General features: G+C 43.8%; 1 protein-coding gene and 1 pseudogene across 3 annotated transcripts; one reads left to right on the forward strand and one right to left on the reverse strand.

Annotated features, from left to right (window-relative positions):
• Nucleotides 1-1,839: 1,839 nt before the first annotated feature.
• LOC311585775 (CD209 antigen-like protein C) lies at nt 1,840-5,011 on the forward strand. Of its 2 annotated transcripts, XM_084761326.1 has the most exons (8): nt 1,840-1,905; nt 2,036-2,116; nt 2,228-2,311; nt 2,703-2,765; nt 3,039-3,116; nt 3,356-3,507; nt 3,935-4,047; nt 4,422-5,011. In XM_084761326.1, the coding sequence occupies exons 1-8, from the start codon at nt 1,866-1,868 to the stop codon at nt 4,561-4,563; spliced, it is 753 nt and encodes a 250-aa protein (XP_084617452.1). In that variant the 5' UTR covers nt 1,840-1,865; the 3' UTR covers nt 4,564-5,011. The 2 variants fall into 2 exon arrangements, with proteins under 2 accessions (XP_084617452.1, XP_084617453.1); XM_084761327.1 differs by lacking the exon at nt 2,228-2,311.
• A 9,819-nt stretch (nt 5,012-14,830) lies between these two features.
• Nucleotides 14,831-15,209, reverse strand: LOC311586700 (large ribosomal subunit protein eL34-like; annotated as a pseudogene). The gene has a single exon. The product of its transcript is annotated as a large ribosomal subunit protein eL34-like (transcript).
• Between the last annotated feature and the right edge of the window lie 439 nt (nt 15,210-15,648).

Genomic DNA, 15,648 nt, shown 5'->3' on the forward strand with positions numbered 1-15,648 from the left:
GGGGGACTAAAGGGTGAGAAAAAGAAGAACCCACAAGGTAGCAAAAACCAGTTACAAGCAAAAAGAAATTAAATTCTCAGATCTCTAGCTCTCTCTTCTTCCCCCTCTCTCCTTCTTTCTCTAATATCTAGTGATAGAGGGTGAAACTCGGGGTGTGGGGGGGAGAGAGGTGAAACTTGGAGGGGAGAGAGGTGAAACTCAGGGGGGGATAGAGGGTGAAACTCAGGGGGGGAGAGAGGGTGAAACTCGGGGGGAGTGAGGGTGACACTCGGGGGGGGGGGCAGATAGAGGGTGGGAAAAAGAAAAACCCATAAAGTAGCAAAGTTCAGCATCAAGCAAAGAAAAAAATAAAAACAAGGAGAAATTAGATTCTCAGGTCTCTTTCTCCCTCCACTCTATTCTTTCTTTCGTATCTAGTCATGAGGGTGAACTTGGGGGGGGGAGATAAAGGGTGGGAAAAATAAGAACCCACAAGGTAGCCGTATAAAGCTACATCTAGCAAGTCAAATCCAACTATGAAAGGAAAGGGTCAACATCAGGGACCATTCTGCCTTTCCTTGAGGGTGAGTTATGTATGTCAGGTAAACCATGTAGAATAATATCTGCTCCCTCCCCCACCCTTCTCTCCCCCCCCCCCCCCCCGTGCGTGTGTGTGTGTGTGTGTGTGTGTGTGTGTGTGTGCGCGCGCGCGTGCATGTGTTGGGCGGGGGAGTACAGGCATGTATGTGGCATGGCAAATGTGTAGATGTCAGAGGAATACCTCAGGTGTTGGTCCTCAGCTTCCACAGTCTTGAGACAGGGTCTTTTCTCATTCTCTGCTGCTGATTCCCAGCTAACCAATGTGCAAGTTTCAAGGGATTCCCCCATCTCTACCTCTCATCTCATTGTGGAGTGCTAGAGGTACAGATGTGTGCTATACCACCCAGTTTTTTCCCCCATGGGTTCCTGGGATTCAAACTCAGGCCCTCAAGCTTGCACAGCAACCACTTTACCCACTGAGCTGTCTCTCTAGCTTGACGTCTGTAAATCTCAAACAACCCCATCACTAGAATAGATAATATTTTTCTTGAGCACTGGATTAAACCTCATCCTGAAAATTCACAGCAGGGACACTTATTTTTATTATTCTCTCTCCTTCTCCTCTTCATCTTCCTCGACTTTTTCATCTCCTCCTCGCAGCCTCTAACTTTCTTAACTTGCTGTGTAGCCAATGGTGACCTTACAATTTTGATCCTTCTGTCTCTCTTTCACACTTTCTGGGATGAGAGTTACACACTACCACACCCAGCTTCTAGAGTGCTTGGGATTGAACCCAAAGCCTCATGAATGCTGGTCAAGCACTCTAAAATCTGAATCATATCCACAGCCGCCCCTCACCACAGCTCCATTGCACAGCTGAGAAAACTAAAGCCCACAACGGGATGTGCATTGAACAAGAACATTGACATCACTTGATACTCTATGAGCATATACAGGGGGAGGAAGTCCCCCTCAGTCACAGTCATAGGGGAGGGGAATAGGGGAAAATGGGAGGGAGGGAGAAATGGGAGGATATCAGGGAGGGGATAACCATTGAGATGTAATATAAATAAATTAATAAAATAAAATTTTATACACACACACACACACACACACACACACACACACACACACACACACATAACTCGTGGCCCAGACTGGCACCTTCTTAGCTTTGTCAAGCAATGCCTCTCTCCCCACACTTTTCCGGTGTGAGGGTGCCCCCATCCTGTTCCCTTTTTTTCTTCCTGAGTCAGAGAATGGACCTCACAGGGGGAGTTGCAGAGGGTCATATAAATCCCAGAGTAGAGAGGAGGTAGAGACGGGTGAGTCAAGAGAAGCAGAAGATGGGAGAAGAACCGGAGCTCCGGCAGCCAAAGAACCATCGTGAGGCTGGGCACACTCTGGGTGCTTTCAGGGTCCCGCATCCAGGGTTATCTGGGCCTGGCCAGCTTTGCGGGGAGAAAGGTGGTGATGGTGCTTTGGAGGTCAACTACTTGTCTTCTGTCCCATTCAGATGAAGAGGACACACTCGGAGACCAGGGATTTGCTGAGAAGTACCCTGAGGGTCTCCTTTGCAGCACCAAGAGCTTGCCAGGTACCAGGGTGATTGAGGGACAGAGGTGTGAGGATCCTCTACAGAATGAACACAGCAGGACAGGATCTGTCCCCCTGGGACCTCATTTCTGCCCATCTCCCCATGCTGCAGGACGTCTGGTCCGGGTACCCTGGCTCCTGCTGTTTCTCATCTCTTTGGGTCTCTTTATACTCATGTTGGCCACTCTGGTTCAAGGTCGGTCATGGCAGGGCTGGAAAGGGGGAACAGAATCCTTTTGGGTTGCTTGTTTATTTGTTTGTTGTGGGGGGGGTTGGTGTCTGTTTTTGTTTTGTTTGGTGGTGGTGGTGGTGGTTGTTGTTGTTACACTTGTTAAGCAAGAACTCTAGCATAAGAGACTAGGTGAGCTCTTAGGTTCTCCCTCTGGGATAATCCTTGCCTCGCCTCCAAATTCACCACAGCTGGGACATCTAAGCTACACATCCCTCATTTCATCTGTGACCCTGGGCAGCTGAGTGTCCCCCTCTGAAATAGGGCCCATCTTCCCCTTGCAGCTGTACTTGATACAACCAGGTAGGTACCACCAATGCTCATCAGAGGGTATGGGTGATGCTCTTCTCTCTGGCAGTTTCCAGGATTCGTGGACACCCACAGAGACAGGCCCAGGATCATCAGGGGAGCTCCAGCTTGGGTGAGGGGTAACTGGGTCTTGGAGTGGGAGAGGTCTCTGAGGCTGTGTGAGGTGGGAACGCATGGGCACGGGCATGCTGGGTGCCTGGAAGGATGGGAGAGGCCATGGACCTGTCTGAGGTCTTCTGAGTTGGCAGTGTTGGGCCTACCAGAGTCTGAGACTCGGTGTTCTAGTCTGTGAAATGGGTTCCTTGGGTCAATTGTGATCTCGTGGGTCGAGCTCTACACCAGGCGTACAGTTGGTGCTCAATTTTTGCAAAACCTCTTCTTGTAGTTGCTGCTCCTCAGGAACAGACATACTCTGGCTTGGAGCAGATCCAACAGCAGCTGACTCGGATCAATGCCTCACTGGGTGAGCGTAAGAGGGAGCTGCCTGAGTTAAGAGGGAACTGCAGGGTCATCAGAGGGGTTGGCTTCCACCTTCTGAAGATTCCAGTGAGGCAGGCAGTGTGAGCACAGGGGCTGTGGTCTGGATTTTGAGAGTACTGAGTTGGTAGATGAAACAGGAGCACAGCCCCAGCCTCTAAGGTCCAAGCAAAGGACAAACCCAGGCACTGAGTCATGTGCTCCCTGGCACTGCTTGCTCTGCAGCTGCCCTGTGCCGGCCCTGTCCCTGGGACTGGGAGCACTTCCAGGGAAGCTGCTACCTCTTCTCCAGGACCCTGGGCAGCTGGGAAGTCTCCGCCTCCTCCTGCCAAGATCTTGGGGCCCACCTGGTAATTGTCGACAGTGTTGCAGAGCAGGTGAGTGGAGCCACAAGAACCCTACCTCCTTACTATGTCCTAGGTATTGGGTTCCATTTGGGAGGCTGTGGGATGTGGAGGAGGTGTAGTCAAAGGGGGCTTCCTGTAGGAGGCAGCATGGTGGAGCGGAGAGGTTCTATAGGGGAAGAGCACATGAAAGGTGGGTAGGTCTGAAGGGAGTCAGAGAAGCTTTGAGACATTGTGTAACTCTCTTGGAACATACCTGTGAGCTGAGATATAAGTGAACATGCTTCCACATGTGTGCACTCACCCACACCCATGGCGTGTGTTCATATGTCACAAAACTAGACTAACAGCACTAGGCTTGAGTGTAGAAAGATCCTGCATGGGAGGCAGGGAGAGTGGGAATTCGGGGGGCGATGGAGGTTTCCTGCTGACTCTGTCCCCCTGTCCCACCTCCATTCAGCTATTCCTCAAATACTGGCACAGCAGAAAGAATGAACTCACCTGGATCGGCCTCAGTGATCACAGACGTGAAGGCTCCTGGCAGTGGGTGGATGACACCCCACTCAAACTCAGGTGACCACTCAGAATCCATAGCCCAGAGGCAGCGGGCAGGGGGCTGGTCCTCGCTGTAAACACAGCCTTTGGTGTTGGAAAGCACCAGAGACATTTCAAGTGCAGGACTCCACAGCCCTGGGTATTCTGTCCTTTGAGTCTAAGCCAAAGTCCCCAGAATCTGCGCTTTCACTTTGTTGGGATGATTCTCATGGAGATGAGGAGGTGAGCAAATGAGAACGCACATTTTGCTAAGCCCTGCCCGGGACTCCTCTCCGCCGCCTTGGTCCTCAGGCATTGTCCAGGAAAGCCCAAGGCCCGCTGCCTGTGCAGGGAATGGCGAGGGAGTGGTGCTGGCTAGGATGGCTGTTTCTGATAACTAGTAATGTTTTCAGCTTCTGGAAAGAGGAGCAGCCCGACAATGCAGGGGATGAGGACTGTGTGGAAATGACAGAAGATAAATGGAATGACAAAAAATGCACCGCAAACAACTTCTGGATCTGTGAGCAGCCCTCGGCACCCTGCCCTGCTCACTGAGCGTCTGTGCTCCCCCTAGTCATGCGAACCGCTTGGGGGCGCTCTGCTCCAGCTCCAACCACCTCGTTGGTCCCCAGTGTCCCTGTTCCCAGCACTCTGAGATCCTGGGAGAATCTCTGACCCACCCTCCCCTGCAGCTCTTCCCTCTTCCTCTGCTCTTCCCAGCCCACAAATCCCCTCTGTAGAGTCCCACACAGGCAGAGATGGGGCGTGGCTCAATGATACATGGCTTCCCTGGCTTGCGTGGCACTCTGAGTTCCATCCCCAGCACCCAAATAAAGGAGTGAACAAATGATTTAGTTCACATGGTCTGATGTGTCTCATTCAGTCGGATCTCTATTCCTGGACACTGGCTTCACTGGCGAAGCTTTGAAAGGTTTGAGATTGACTAAGCTATCGGTGTCTAAAATACCTTTGGGTTGTGAAGCAGATTTTGTTTGTTTGTTTGTGACAGGGTCTCAGAATGTACTCCTGGCTGGCCATGAACTCAGTATGTAGATCAAGCTAGCCTTGAACTGACAGAGCTCTACCTGCTTCTGCCCCTTGAATGCTAGAATTAAAAACATGCAGCTCTATACCTAGATGGATCTTTTTTTTTTAACTGAGTTGGTGCTATACACCCACTGAGCATATTCGTATTCACATCCGCGTTCTCATATTCTCTTCGTGTGTCTGTCTGTCTGTCTTTCTTCACCTTCCCTGTATATCCCGTCGTCTCTCCCGCCTGCCTATATTTCTCTCTCTTCTTTAATTCATAAACAATTATTTATTCACAACCTTCCTTAGTGCCCCTGAGTAATGTCTTATGATTTCATTATACATTTTAAAACACTTTTTTCTCCCCGAGGGTTTTACAGTACTCAATGCTCAAATTCTCAGTGGGCTAAAATACCACAAAGTCATCATCTATCTGATGTGATGGCTCTGGAGCTTGGCACGTCCTTTGCTCCCAAAAGAAAACTTCCCTGGAACTAGTCAGAGAATGACCAGCCCTCTGGGTTCACACACACACACACACACACACACACACACACACACACACACACACACACACATACACACACACCCTTGCTACAGAGCCACCCAAACCTCAAGGTGGCTTCAGGCACAGGCTGCAGGAACTCAGACCGCACTTCCTGCCTCCCCCCCTCCCCCCACTCCCCCGACCCCCTGTGCCTGGCATCCTGTGCTTCCATGTTCGCAAGAGGCAGAGCAGTGTCACCCAGGTGGACTGTTCCCTTCACGGTGAGGCTCCGTCCCTCCTGGTACTGAAGGCCAGGGGATAGAGGAAGAGCCCCGCACATCTCTCCCACAGGAAAGCTGTCTCCAGAGCCCACTGTCTCGCAACCTGGAGGGCTCCTTTCACCTCTGATTTTCTCAGCGCTGATTTTCCCTTGTGTCTAGAAACCTAAGGGAGCCTTTAGCATCTCAGAGGAAAATCTCCCTCTGTCCTCTGGGTGGCGCCAGACATCACGGAAACCGTTGCTCTGTTTGCTCTGCTGCCTCTGAACTGCGGACTGACAGCCTTACTTACCCCCACTGTCCTCAGGACCAAAGAGTGCCTGTCCCTAGGACAACCAGCTCCTTGATGAAGAGCCACTCCCTCTCTCTGCACCTGCCTGATGGCCTGTGCACCTCCCACCTCTCTGGCTACTGCTTTTTTTTTTTTTAATTGAAAAAATGTAATTTATTTTTAAATTATACAGAAGCCTACAGTTATGAAACCTTAGATACCTTAGAGAAACTGCAATTTAAGAGTCCTTGGATATTTTAGACAAACTTTGTAACTTTAAAGAGACTTTGGAGTGTTAAGAGAGATTTTGAATTATGAAAGAGACTCTGGGTTTCTTAAAGACGTTCGAATTTTTCGTTTGTTTTTCAAGACAGGGTTTCTCTGTCTCGTCAGGGTTTCTGACTGTCCTGGAACTCTGTACACCAGGACCCATTCCACGTATTGGTGACATAAGATGTCTAGTTGGGGCATTGTCTCCCTTGTTATTGGGTGACTCCATTTAGATTTCTTTCCTATATGTATACATTTTAAGAAGCTTCTAGAAGTAGGTTCCCAGATGACCCCTCAAATGGCTCTTAGTGGCAGTTGTCCCTCCCTTATCCCTCCATGGCTTCCGCTCTCCACATTTTCTCCTACTCCAGTCCCACATCTGTCTCTTCATAACTATATTCCACTTCCCTGCTCAGGAAACCCTTCCCTCTCCCCTTACTCCATTTCTAGCCTCTGCACTCATATGGACTGTAGCCTGTTTATCAAAGACTTAACAGATAGCATCCACCTATGAGTAAATACATACCATATTTGCCTTTTGGCATTTTGGTTATCTCACTCAGGGTGAATTTTTTCTAGTTCCATCTACCTAAGAGTTTCTTGACTGGTTTTTTTTTTTAAGGCTAAGTAATATTCTGTTGTGTAAATGTGTCACATTTTCTTTATACATTCATCGATTGATGGACATCTAGGCTGTTTCCAAATGCTATTATGAATAGAGTGCTAATGAACGTGGATGAGCACGTGTGTCTGCAGTGTGATATCGTTTGGGCATATGTCCAAAAGTGTTATAGTGAGATCTTGAGGTAGATCTATTCCCAGCTTCCTGAGGAACCACCACATTGGTTTCCATAGTCACTGCACAAATTTGTAGTCCCTCTAGCAATGAGTGAGTGTTCCCCTCATCTCATCAGCAATGAATGATTGTACCCTTTATCCTCCTCAGCATGAGCTGCCAATTGTTTTTATTGATCTTAGCCCTTCTGAGAGGTGTAAGACGAAATCTCAAAGCAATTTTAATTTGCATTTCCCTGATGACGAAGGACATTATCTATTCCTTTAAGTGTTTCTCAGTTTGTGTTTTAGCTTTTGACACCTTTCTGTTTAGTTCTGCATTCCATTCTTTAATTGAGTTAATTTTTTTTTCTTTCATTCATTTGGTTGGTTTTGGTTTTTTTGAGATAGGGTTTCTTTGTGTAACCATGGCTATCAGTGCCCAGTCCTTTTGTTCTGAAAACATATAGTTTCTCACAAGCATTCTACAGTCCTAATATTATAAATGTATGAGGTGTGCAGGATGCACAGAACAATTAAGGCTGGTTCTCAGCTCTTTGTATGAGCAGAAGAAAGATATCTTCATTCATACCATGTGAAGAATGGCATCTAAAAATAAGACACAGGGAATTTTTAATCAACAAGAAACATTGTCTATGCGTAAACATTCATGTCTCAGACAGTCTCAGAGCTATTCCCATGTAATGGGATTAGCAATATAAATTACCTGCTTGAAGCTGGGAGTGGTGGTGCACACCTTTAATCCCAGCACTTGGGAGGCAGACGCAGGCAAATCACTATAAATTGGAGGCCAGCCTGGTCTACAGAGCGAATCCAGAACAGCCCACATAACATAGAGAAACCTGGTCCTGAAAAAACAAAAAAAAAAAATTTTTTTTTTAATTTAAAAAAAAAAAAGTTACCTGCTTGTTCTGCAGTTTGAATTCATATAAGTATAGACTGACTTGAGCTAGGAGTCTGTTTCATTTTTACCTTTTTCTTTCAAATGCATATTTTATTTATTATAACCTATGCACGCTATATTCCAACTGTCATCCCCTCCCTCCTACCCTCCCTTTCTACTCCAACCATTCCCCTCCCCCAGACTTCCAACAGGGAGGGCCTCCCGCCTCAAATGTCTGGCAACAGTCTATTATGTCTCATGAGGATAGCCTGCATCCTCTTCCTCTGTGTGCCTGCCAGGCCATTTGCCTAAAGGGAGAGACCAAATTGTGGGTGCCCAAGGGCGTATCAGAAGTTCAACAGAGGTCCCCCCACCTCCACCCCCATCCCAACCCCCACGTGCCTCCCCGTGGAGAATTGGCAGTCTATCAACACATCTGAGCAAAGGGTCTTGGTTCTCTCATTAGCTATCCTTGGTTGGTGATCAGACCGTGCAGCCCCGCTCCCTTTGTCCAGATCTATAGGCCCTGATGGTCTCCCTGTGGGGCTCCTGCTCCCTCGCAGACCCTCCACCCCTCAACTCTTGCATACTATTTGCTCTTCTCCCTGAGTCCTGCTGCAAGTCCCTGCATCTGTCACATCGCCTCACTGGGTGGAATCTCTCAGAGGACATCTATGTTGGGCCAATATCCACTTATAAGTGAGTGTATACCATGCATATCTTTCTGAGTCTGAGTTACCACATTCAGGATGATTGTTTCTAGTTCCATCCTCTTGCCTGAATTTTTCAAGATTCCCTTGCTTTTAATAGCTGGATAGTATTCCATTGTGTAAAGGTCCCAGAGTTTCTCTATCCATTCTTCAGTTGAGGGACATCTAGGTTGTGTCCAGATTCTGGCTATTTTTTTTTAATTTTATTTATTATGTATACAGTATGCATCCGATCACATTCTAGATGGTTGGGAGCCACCATGTGGTGCTGGGAATTGAACTCAGGACCTCTGCAAGAGCAGTCAGTGCTCTTAACCACTGAGCCATCTCTCCAGCCCGATTCTGGCTATTATTAATAAAGTTGCTATGAATATAGTTGAGTAAATGTCCTTATTGTATTGTGGAGCATCTTTTGGATATACGCCCAGGAGTAGAATAGCAGGGTCTTTAGGCAGCGCTACTCTCAATTTTCTGAGAAAGTGCCATATTGATTTCCAAGGTGGTTGTAGAAGTTTGTACTCCCACCAGCAATGAAGGAATGTTCCCCTTTCTCCACATCCTCGCCAGCATGTGCTGTCACTTGAATATTTTATCTTAGGCATTCTGATAGGTGTAAGATGGAATCTCAGAACTTTTATGATTTGCATTTCCCTGATGACTAGGGATGTTGAGCATTTCTTTAAGTGTTTCTCAGCCATTCGATATTCCTCTGTTGAGAATTCTCTGTTTAGTTCTGTCCCCCATTTTTTAATTGGGTTATTTGGTTTGATGGTATTTAGTTTCTTGAGTTCTTTATACATTTTGGATATTAGCCCTTAGTCAGATGTAAGATTGGCAAAGATCTTTTCCCAGTCTGTCGGCTGTCGGCTGTCGCTCTGTTCTGTTGACAGTGTTCTCTGCCTTACAGAATATTTTCAGTTTCATGATGTCCCATTCATTAATTGTTGATCTTAGAGCCTGAGCTACTGGTGTTCTCTTCAGGAAGTTGTCTCCTGTGCCAATGAGTTCTAGGTTCTTTCCCACTTTTCCTTCTAACAGATTTCATTTGCTGGTTTTATGTTGAGGTGTTTAATCCTTTTGGATTTTAGTTTTGTGCAGGGTGGTAAATATGAATCTATTTGCATTTCTCTACATGTAGCCAACCAGTTAGACCACCACCATTTTTTGAAGATGCTATCTTTTTTCCATTATATAGATAAGGCTTCTTTGTCAAAAATCAAGTGTCCGTAGAAATGTGGGTTTATTTCTGGGTCTTCGATTCTACTGATCAAGCAGCCTATTTCTATGCCAGTACTCTGCTGTCTTTATTACTGTTGATCTATAGTAAAGCTTGAGATCTGGGATGGAGATTCCTCCAGAAGATCTTTTATTGTACAGGATTGTTTTAGCTATTCTGGGTTTTGAGGGTTTCCATATAAAGTTGATAATTGATCTTTCAAGGTCTGTAAAAAAATTGTGTAGGGATTTTGACAGGAATTGCATTTGAATTTGTAGATTGCTTTAGGTAAGATGGCCATTTTTACTACGCTGATCCTGACAATCCGTGAGTATGGGAGATCTTTCCAACTTCTGATGTCTTCTTCAATTTCTTTCTTCAGAGACTTGAAGGTTTTTTTCATACAAATCTTTCATTTGCTTGGTTAGAGTAACACCAAGATACTTTATATTATTTGTGGCTATCGTGAAGTGTGTAGTTTCTCTAATTTCTTTCTCAGCCTGTTTGTCACTTGTATATAGGAGGACTGGTGATTTTTTTAGTTGATTTTGTATCCATCCAATTTGCTGAAGTGTTTATCAACTGTAGGAGTTCCTTGGTAGAATTTTTAGGGTCACTTATATATATATACTATCATATCATCCTCAAATAGTGATAATTTGACTCCTTTCCAATTTGTATCCCCTTGATTTCCTTTAGTTGTCTTATTGCTCTATCTAGGACTTTAAGTACTATATTGAAGAGATATGAAGATAGTGGACAGCCTTGTCTTATCCCTGACTTCAGTGGAATAGATTTAAGTTTCTCTCCATTTAGTTTGATGTTGTCACTTGGCTTGCTGTGTATTGCCTTTATTATGTTTAGGTATGTGCCTTGTATCCCTGGTTTCTCCAAGACTTTAAACATGAATGGGTGTTGGATTTTGTTATCTAAGGAGATGATCATGTGGGGTTTTTTTTCTTTCAGTTTGTTTATATGATGTATTCCATTGATGGAATTCAGTATATTGAACCACCCCTGCATGACTGTTATGAAGCCTACTTAGTCATGGTGAATGATATTTTTGATGCTTTCTTGGATTCGGTTTGCCAGTATTTTATTGAGTATTTTTGCATCTATGTTCATAGGAGAAATTAGTCTGAAATTCTCTTTCTTTGTTGGGTTTTTGTATGCCTTAGGTATCAAGGTGACTCTGGCCTCGTAGAATGAGTTTGGTTGTTGGTGTACCTTTTATTCTTCCTCCATTAGTCAACACAATAAATTACTATGTCAGTAGTTTTCTTTAACCAACTAGTTCCCAAAGGACAGACACAGAGCCTATGGTTTATTTTTAAGCTGCAAGCACTATGCTGGGCAGGATCTGAGCTACTCTAATTCTAATATCCTTTAAACCCACATGTAAACCAGTATCTTGCCAGTCTGATGAATCTCAGGGTGGATTCTCTTCCCTCAGTCTCTTTTTGCAGCCACCTGCTCTGCCATCCTCCTTGTGCTCCCCCCACCAAAAAAAAACTCCTCTCTTCTGCTTCCTGGCCTTCTTCTCAGCTGATTGGCCAAACAGCTCTTTATTGGCAACTGCTACACCCACTCAGGGCATTTCTTCACATTTGGTAATGTTTCTTCTGATTCTATTTTGTAAAATATTTTCAAGAGAACTGGTATTAGTTCTTCTTTGAAGGTCTGTTAGAATCCTGTGCTGAATCCATCTGGCCATGAGTTTGTTTGTTTGTTTGTTTTAATGAGAGACTTTTGATGACTGTTTCTATTTCCATAGGAGATATAGGGCTATTTAATTTGTTTGCCTAATTTTGATTCAATTTTGGTAGTTGGCATCTATCAAGAAAATTGTTCATTCCATTTAGATCTTCAAATTTTTTGGAATATAGGCCTTTGAAGTAAGACCTAGTGATTCTTTGGATTACCTCAGTATTTGTCATTATATATCCCTTTTCATTTCTGATTTTGTTGATTTGAATACTCTCCTTCTGCCTTTTGGTTAGTTTGGCTAAGGGTTTGTCTATCTTGTTGATTTTCTCAAAGAACCAGGTCTTGGTTTCACTTATTCTTTGAATTGTTTTCCTTGTTTCTAATTTATTGATTTCCGCCCTGAGTTTGATTATTTCCAGCCATCTACTCCTCTTTGGTGTGTCTGCCTCTATTTGTTCTAGAGCTTTCAGGTGTGCTATTAAGTTGCTAGTATGGGATCTCTCCAATTCTTTATAAAGGCACCTAGTGCTATGAACTTTCCTCTTAGCACTACTTTCATTGTGTCCCATAAATTTGGGTATGTTGTGCTTTCATTATCATTGGATTCTAGGAAGTTTTAATTTTTTTTATTTCCTTTACCCAGTGGTCATTGAATAAGGGGTTGTTCAGTTTCCATGAGCTTGATGGTTTTCTGTTCTTTCTATAGTTGTTGAGTTCCAGCTTAAATCCATGGTGGTCTGATAGGATGCAAGAGGTTATTTCAATCTTCTTGTATCTGTTGAGGTCTGCTTTGTGACCAAGTATATGGTCAATTTTGGAGAAGGTTCTGTGAGGTGCTGAGAAGAATGTATATTCTTTTGTGTTTGGGTGGAATGTTCTATAGATATTGGTTAGGTCCATTTGATTCATGATGTCTATTAGTTTCATTATTTCTCCATTTAGCTTCTGTCTTGATAATCTATCTATTGGGGAGAGTGGGGTGTTGAAGTCTCCCACTATTAATGTGTGGGGTTTGATGTGTGATTTAAGCTTTAGCAATGTCTCCTTTATGAATGTGGGTGTTCCTGTATTTGGGGCATGGGTTTTCAAATTTGAGAAGTCCTCTTGGTGTATTTTTCCTTTGGTGAGTTTGAAGTGTCCTTCCTCATCTCTTTTGATTAGTTTTGGTTGAAAGTCTGTTTTATTAGATACTAGAATGGCTACGCCAGCTTGCTTCTTGGGTCCATTTGCTTGGAACACCATTTTCCAGCCCTTTGCTCGAAGGTAATATTTATCTTTATTGCTGAGGTGTGTTTCTTGTATGCAGCAGAATGATGGATCCTGTTTTCACATCCATTCTGTTAGTCTGTGTCTTTTTATTGGGGAGTCGAGGCTACTGATGCTGAGAGATATTAATGACCAGTAGTTGTGGATTCCTATTTTTTTTAATGTTGGTAGTGGAGAGAGAGAGAGAGAGAGAGAGAGAGAGAGAGAGAGAGAGAGAGAGAGAGAGAGAGAGAATACTTCCTTTGTTTTGGCTTTGTGGGTGTGTAGTTATTTATTGCTTTTGTTTTCCTCTGTATTTCCTCCTAGTATCTTCTGTAGGGCTGGATTTGTGGCTAGGTACTGATTAAACTTGGTTCTGTCATGGAACATCTTGTTCTCGCCATCTATGGTGATTGAAAGTTTTGCTGGGTATAGTAGTCTGGGTCGGCATCTGTTGTCTGAATGTCTGCATGACATCTATCCAGACCCTACTGGATTTCATAGTCTCTGTTGAGAAGTCAGGTGTGATTCTGATAGGTTTGCCTTTAAATGTGACTTGGCCTTTTTCTCTTGCAGCTTTTAATATTCTTTCTTTGTTCTATACCTTTAGTATTTTGATTATTATATGGTGGGAGGATTTCCTTCTCTGGTCCAAGTTCTGTAAGCTTCTTATATATTTATGGTCATTTCTTTCTTTGGGTTAGGGAAGTTTTCTTCTATTGTTTTCTTGAAAATATTTTCTGGGCCATGCAACTGGGAGTCTTCTTTTTCTTCTATCCCTATGATTCTTAGGTTTGGTCTTTTCATAATGTCCCAGATTTCTTCTCTGTTGAGAATTCTATGTTTAGCTCTGTACCACATTTTTAATTGAATTATTTGGGTTGGTGGTGTTTAATTTCCTGAGTTCTTTATATATTTTAGATATTAGCCCTTTGTCAAATGTAGGGTGGGTGAAGCTCTTTTACCAGCCCGTTTTGTTCTGTTGACTTTGTCCTATACATTATAGAAGCTTTTCAGTTTTGTGAGGTCTCATTTATTGATTGATCTTAGAGCCTGAGCTGTTGGTGTTCTCTTCAGAAATTTGTCCTCTTTGCTAATGAGTTCAAGGCTCTTTCCCGTTTTTCTTCTAAGAGATTTAATGTGACTGATTTTATGTTGAGATGTTTAAACCACTTGGACTTGTGTTTTATGCAGGGTGATAAATGTGGGTGGTTTTGTCTTTCTTGCATTTTTCTACATGTGGACATCTGGTTAGACCAGCAGCATTTGTTGAAGATGCTATCTTTTTTTTTTTTTTTTTTGCATTGTATGGATAAGGTGTCTTTGTCAAAAACCAAGTGTCTATAGGTGTGTTTATTTCTGAGTCTTTGATTTAATTCCATTGACCATCTAGCCCATCCCATTTTTATTACTATTACTCTATAGTACAGCTTGAGACCAGAGATGGAGATTCCTCTGGAAAATCTTTTATTGTACAAGATTTTTTCAGCTATTCTGGCCTTTCTGTTTTCCCGTATGAAGTTGAGAATTGATCTTTCAAGGTCTGTAAAGAATTGTGTTGGAATCTTGATGGAAATTGCATTGAATCTATAGATTGCTCTTGGTAAGATGACCATTTTTTAAAATTTGATCCTCCCAACCCACGAACATGGGAGATGTTTCCAACTTCTGGTATCTTCTTCAATTTCCCTCTTCAGAGACTTGAAGGTTTTTTCATACAAGTCTTTTACTTGCTTGGTTAGAGCTACACCAAGATACTTTATATTATGTGTGGCTATTGTGGAGGATATAGTTTCCGTAATTTCTCACCCAGCCCATTTGTCATTTGTATACAAGAGGTCTACTGGCTTTTTGTTTGTTTGTTTGTTTGTTTGTTTGTTTGTTTGTTTTTTATAGACCAAGCCTTGACTTTCATTAGTTAAAAAAGCTACATATTTATTTTGCTTTCTGACTCTGTGCTTGTGCCTTCAACATTTTCACAACGATTTTCTGCTCCTCAATAAGCAAAGCCCACTTGATCCTGTCTTTGACACACTTGGCACACATGGAGCCACCCTAGGCCCTGCTGATGTGCTTCTTTGTCTTGGACAGTCTCATCAGGGCTTTAGGCCTCACAGCACGAACCCCTCACAGTCTGCCTGGGCATGCACCACATGCAGACTTAAGTGCTCTGCCACACTTTCTGGTGTACAGGTAAACAATCCTGTTGCCAGGGGTTTGAGACAGCCTAGTTTTGTTAGAGGCTGTACTGTAGGAGAGCCTACGACGGTATGTGAAACGCTGGACCATTTTGAGTGCCTCTAAGCACCGCCCCAGGAAGAGCAAACTACTGGTTTTTTAATTAACCTTATATCCAGCATCTTTGCTGAAGGTGTTTATCAGCTATAGGGATTCTGTGATGGAATTTTCAGAGTCATTTATATACAATATCATATCATCTATGAATAGCAGTACTTTGACTTCCTCAATTTCTATGTGGATTCCCTCATTCTACTTGTGTTGCCTTATTGCTCTAGCTAGAACTTCAAGTACTATATTGGAGAGATAATGCAGACAGTGGGCAGGCTTGTCCAGACCCTGGTTTTAGTTCAGTTTCTTAGAGTTTCTCCCCATTTAATTTGATGTTGCCTATTGGCTTGCTGTATGATGTTGCCTATTGGCTTGCTGTATATAGCCATTATGCTTATAAATGTGCCTTATAACCCTGATGTCTCCAACACTTTAAACACACTTGGGTGTTGGATTC

The sequence above is a fragment of the Acomys minous genome (assembly GCF_964271855.1).
Source record: "Acomys minous genome assembly, chromosome: 16".
Lineage (NCBI taxonomy): Eukaryota > Metazoa > Chordata > Mammalia > Rodentia > Muridae > Acomys > Acomys minous.

Bases quoted from the DNA above. Each gene is read 5' to 3' on its own strand.
- LOC311585775 (XM_084761326.1), top strand. From the start codon at position 1,866: ATGGGAGAAGAACCGGAGCTCCGGCAGCCAAAGAACCATC. The intron at 1,906-2,035 runs GTGAGGCTGGGC...TGTCCCATTCAG, and splicing joins CCGGCAGCCAAAGAACCATC to ATGAAGAGGACACACTCGGA. The intron at 2,117-2,227 runs GTACCAGGGTGA...CCCATGCTGCAG, and splicing joins CAGCACCAAGAGCTTGCCAG to GACGTCTGGTCCGGGTACCC.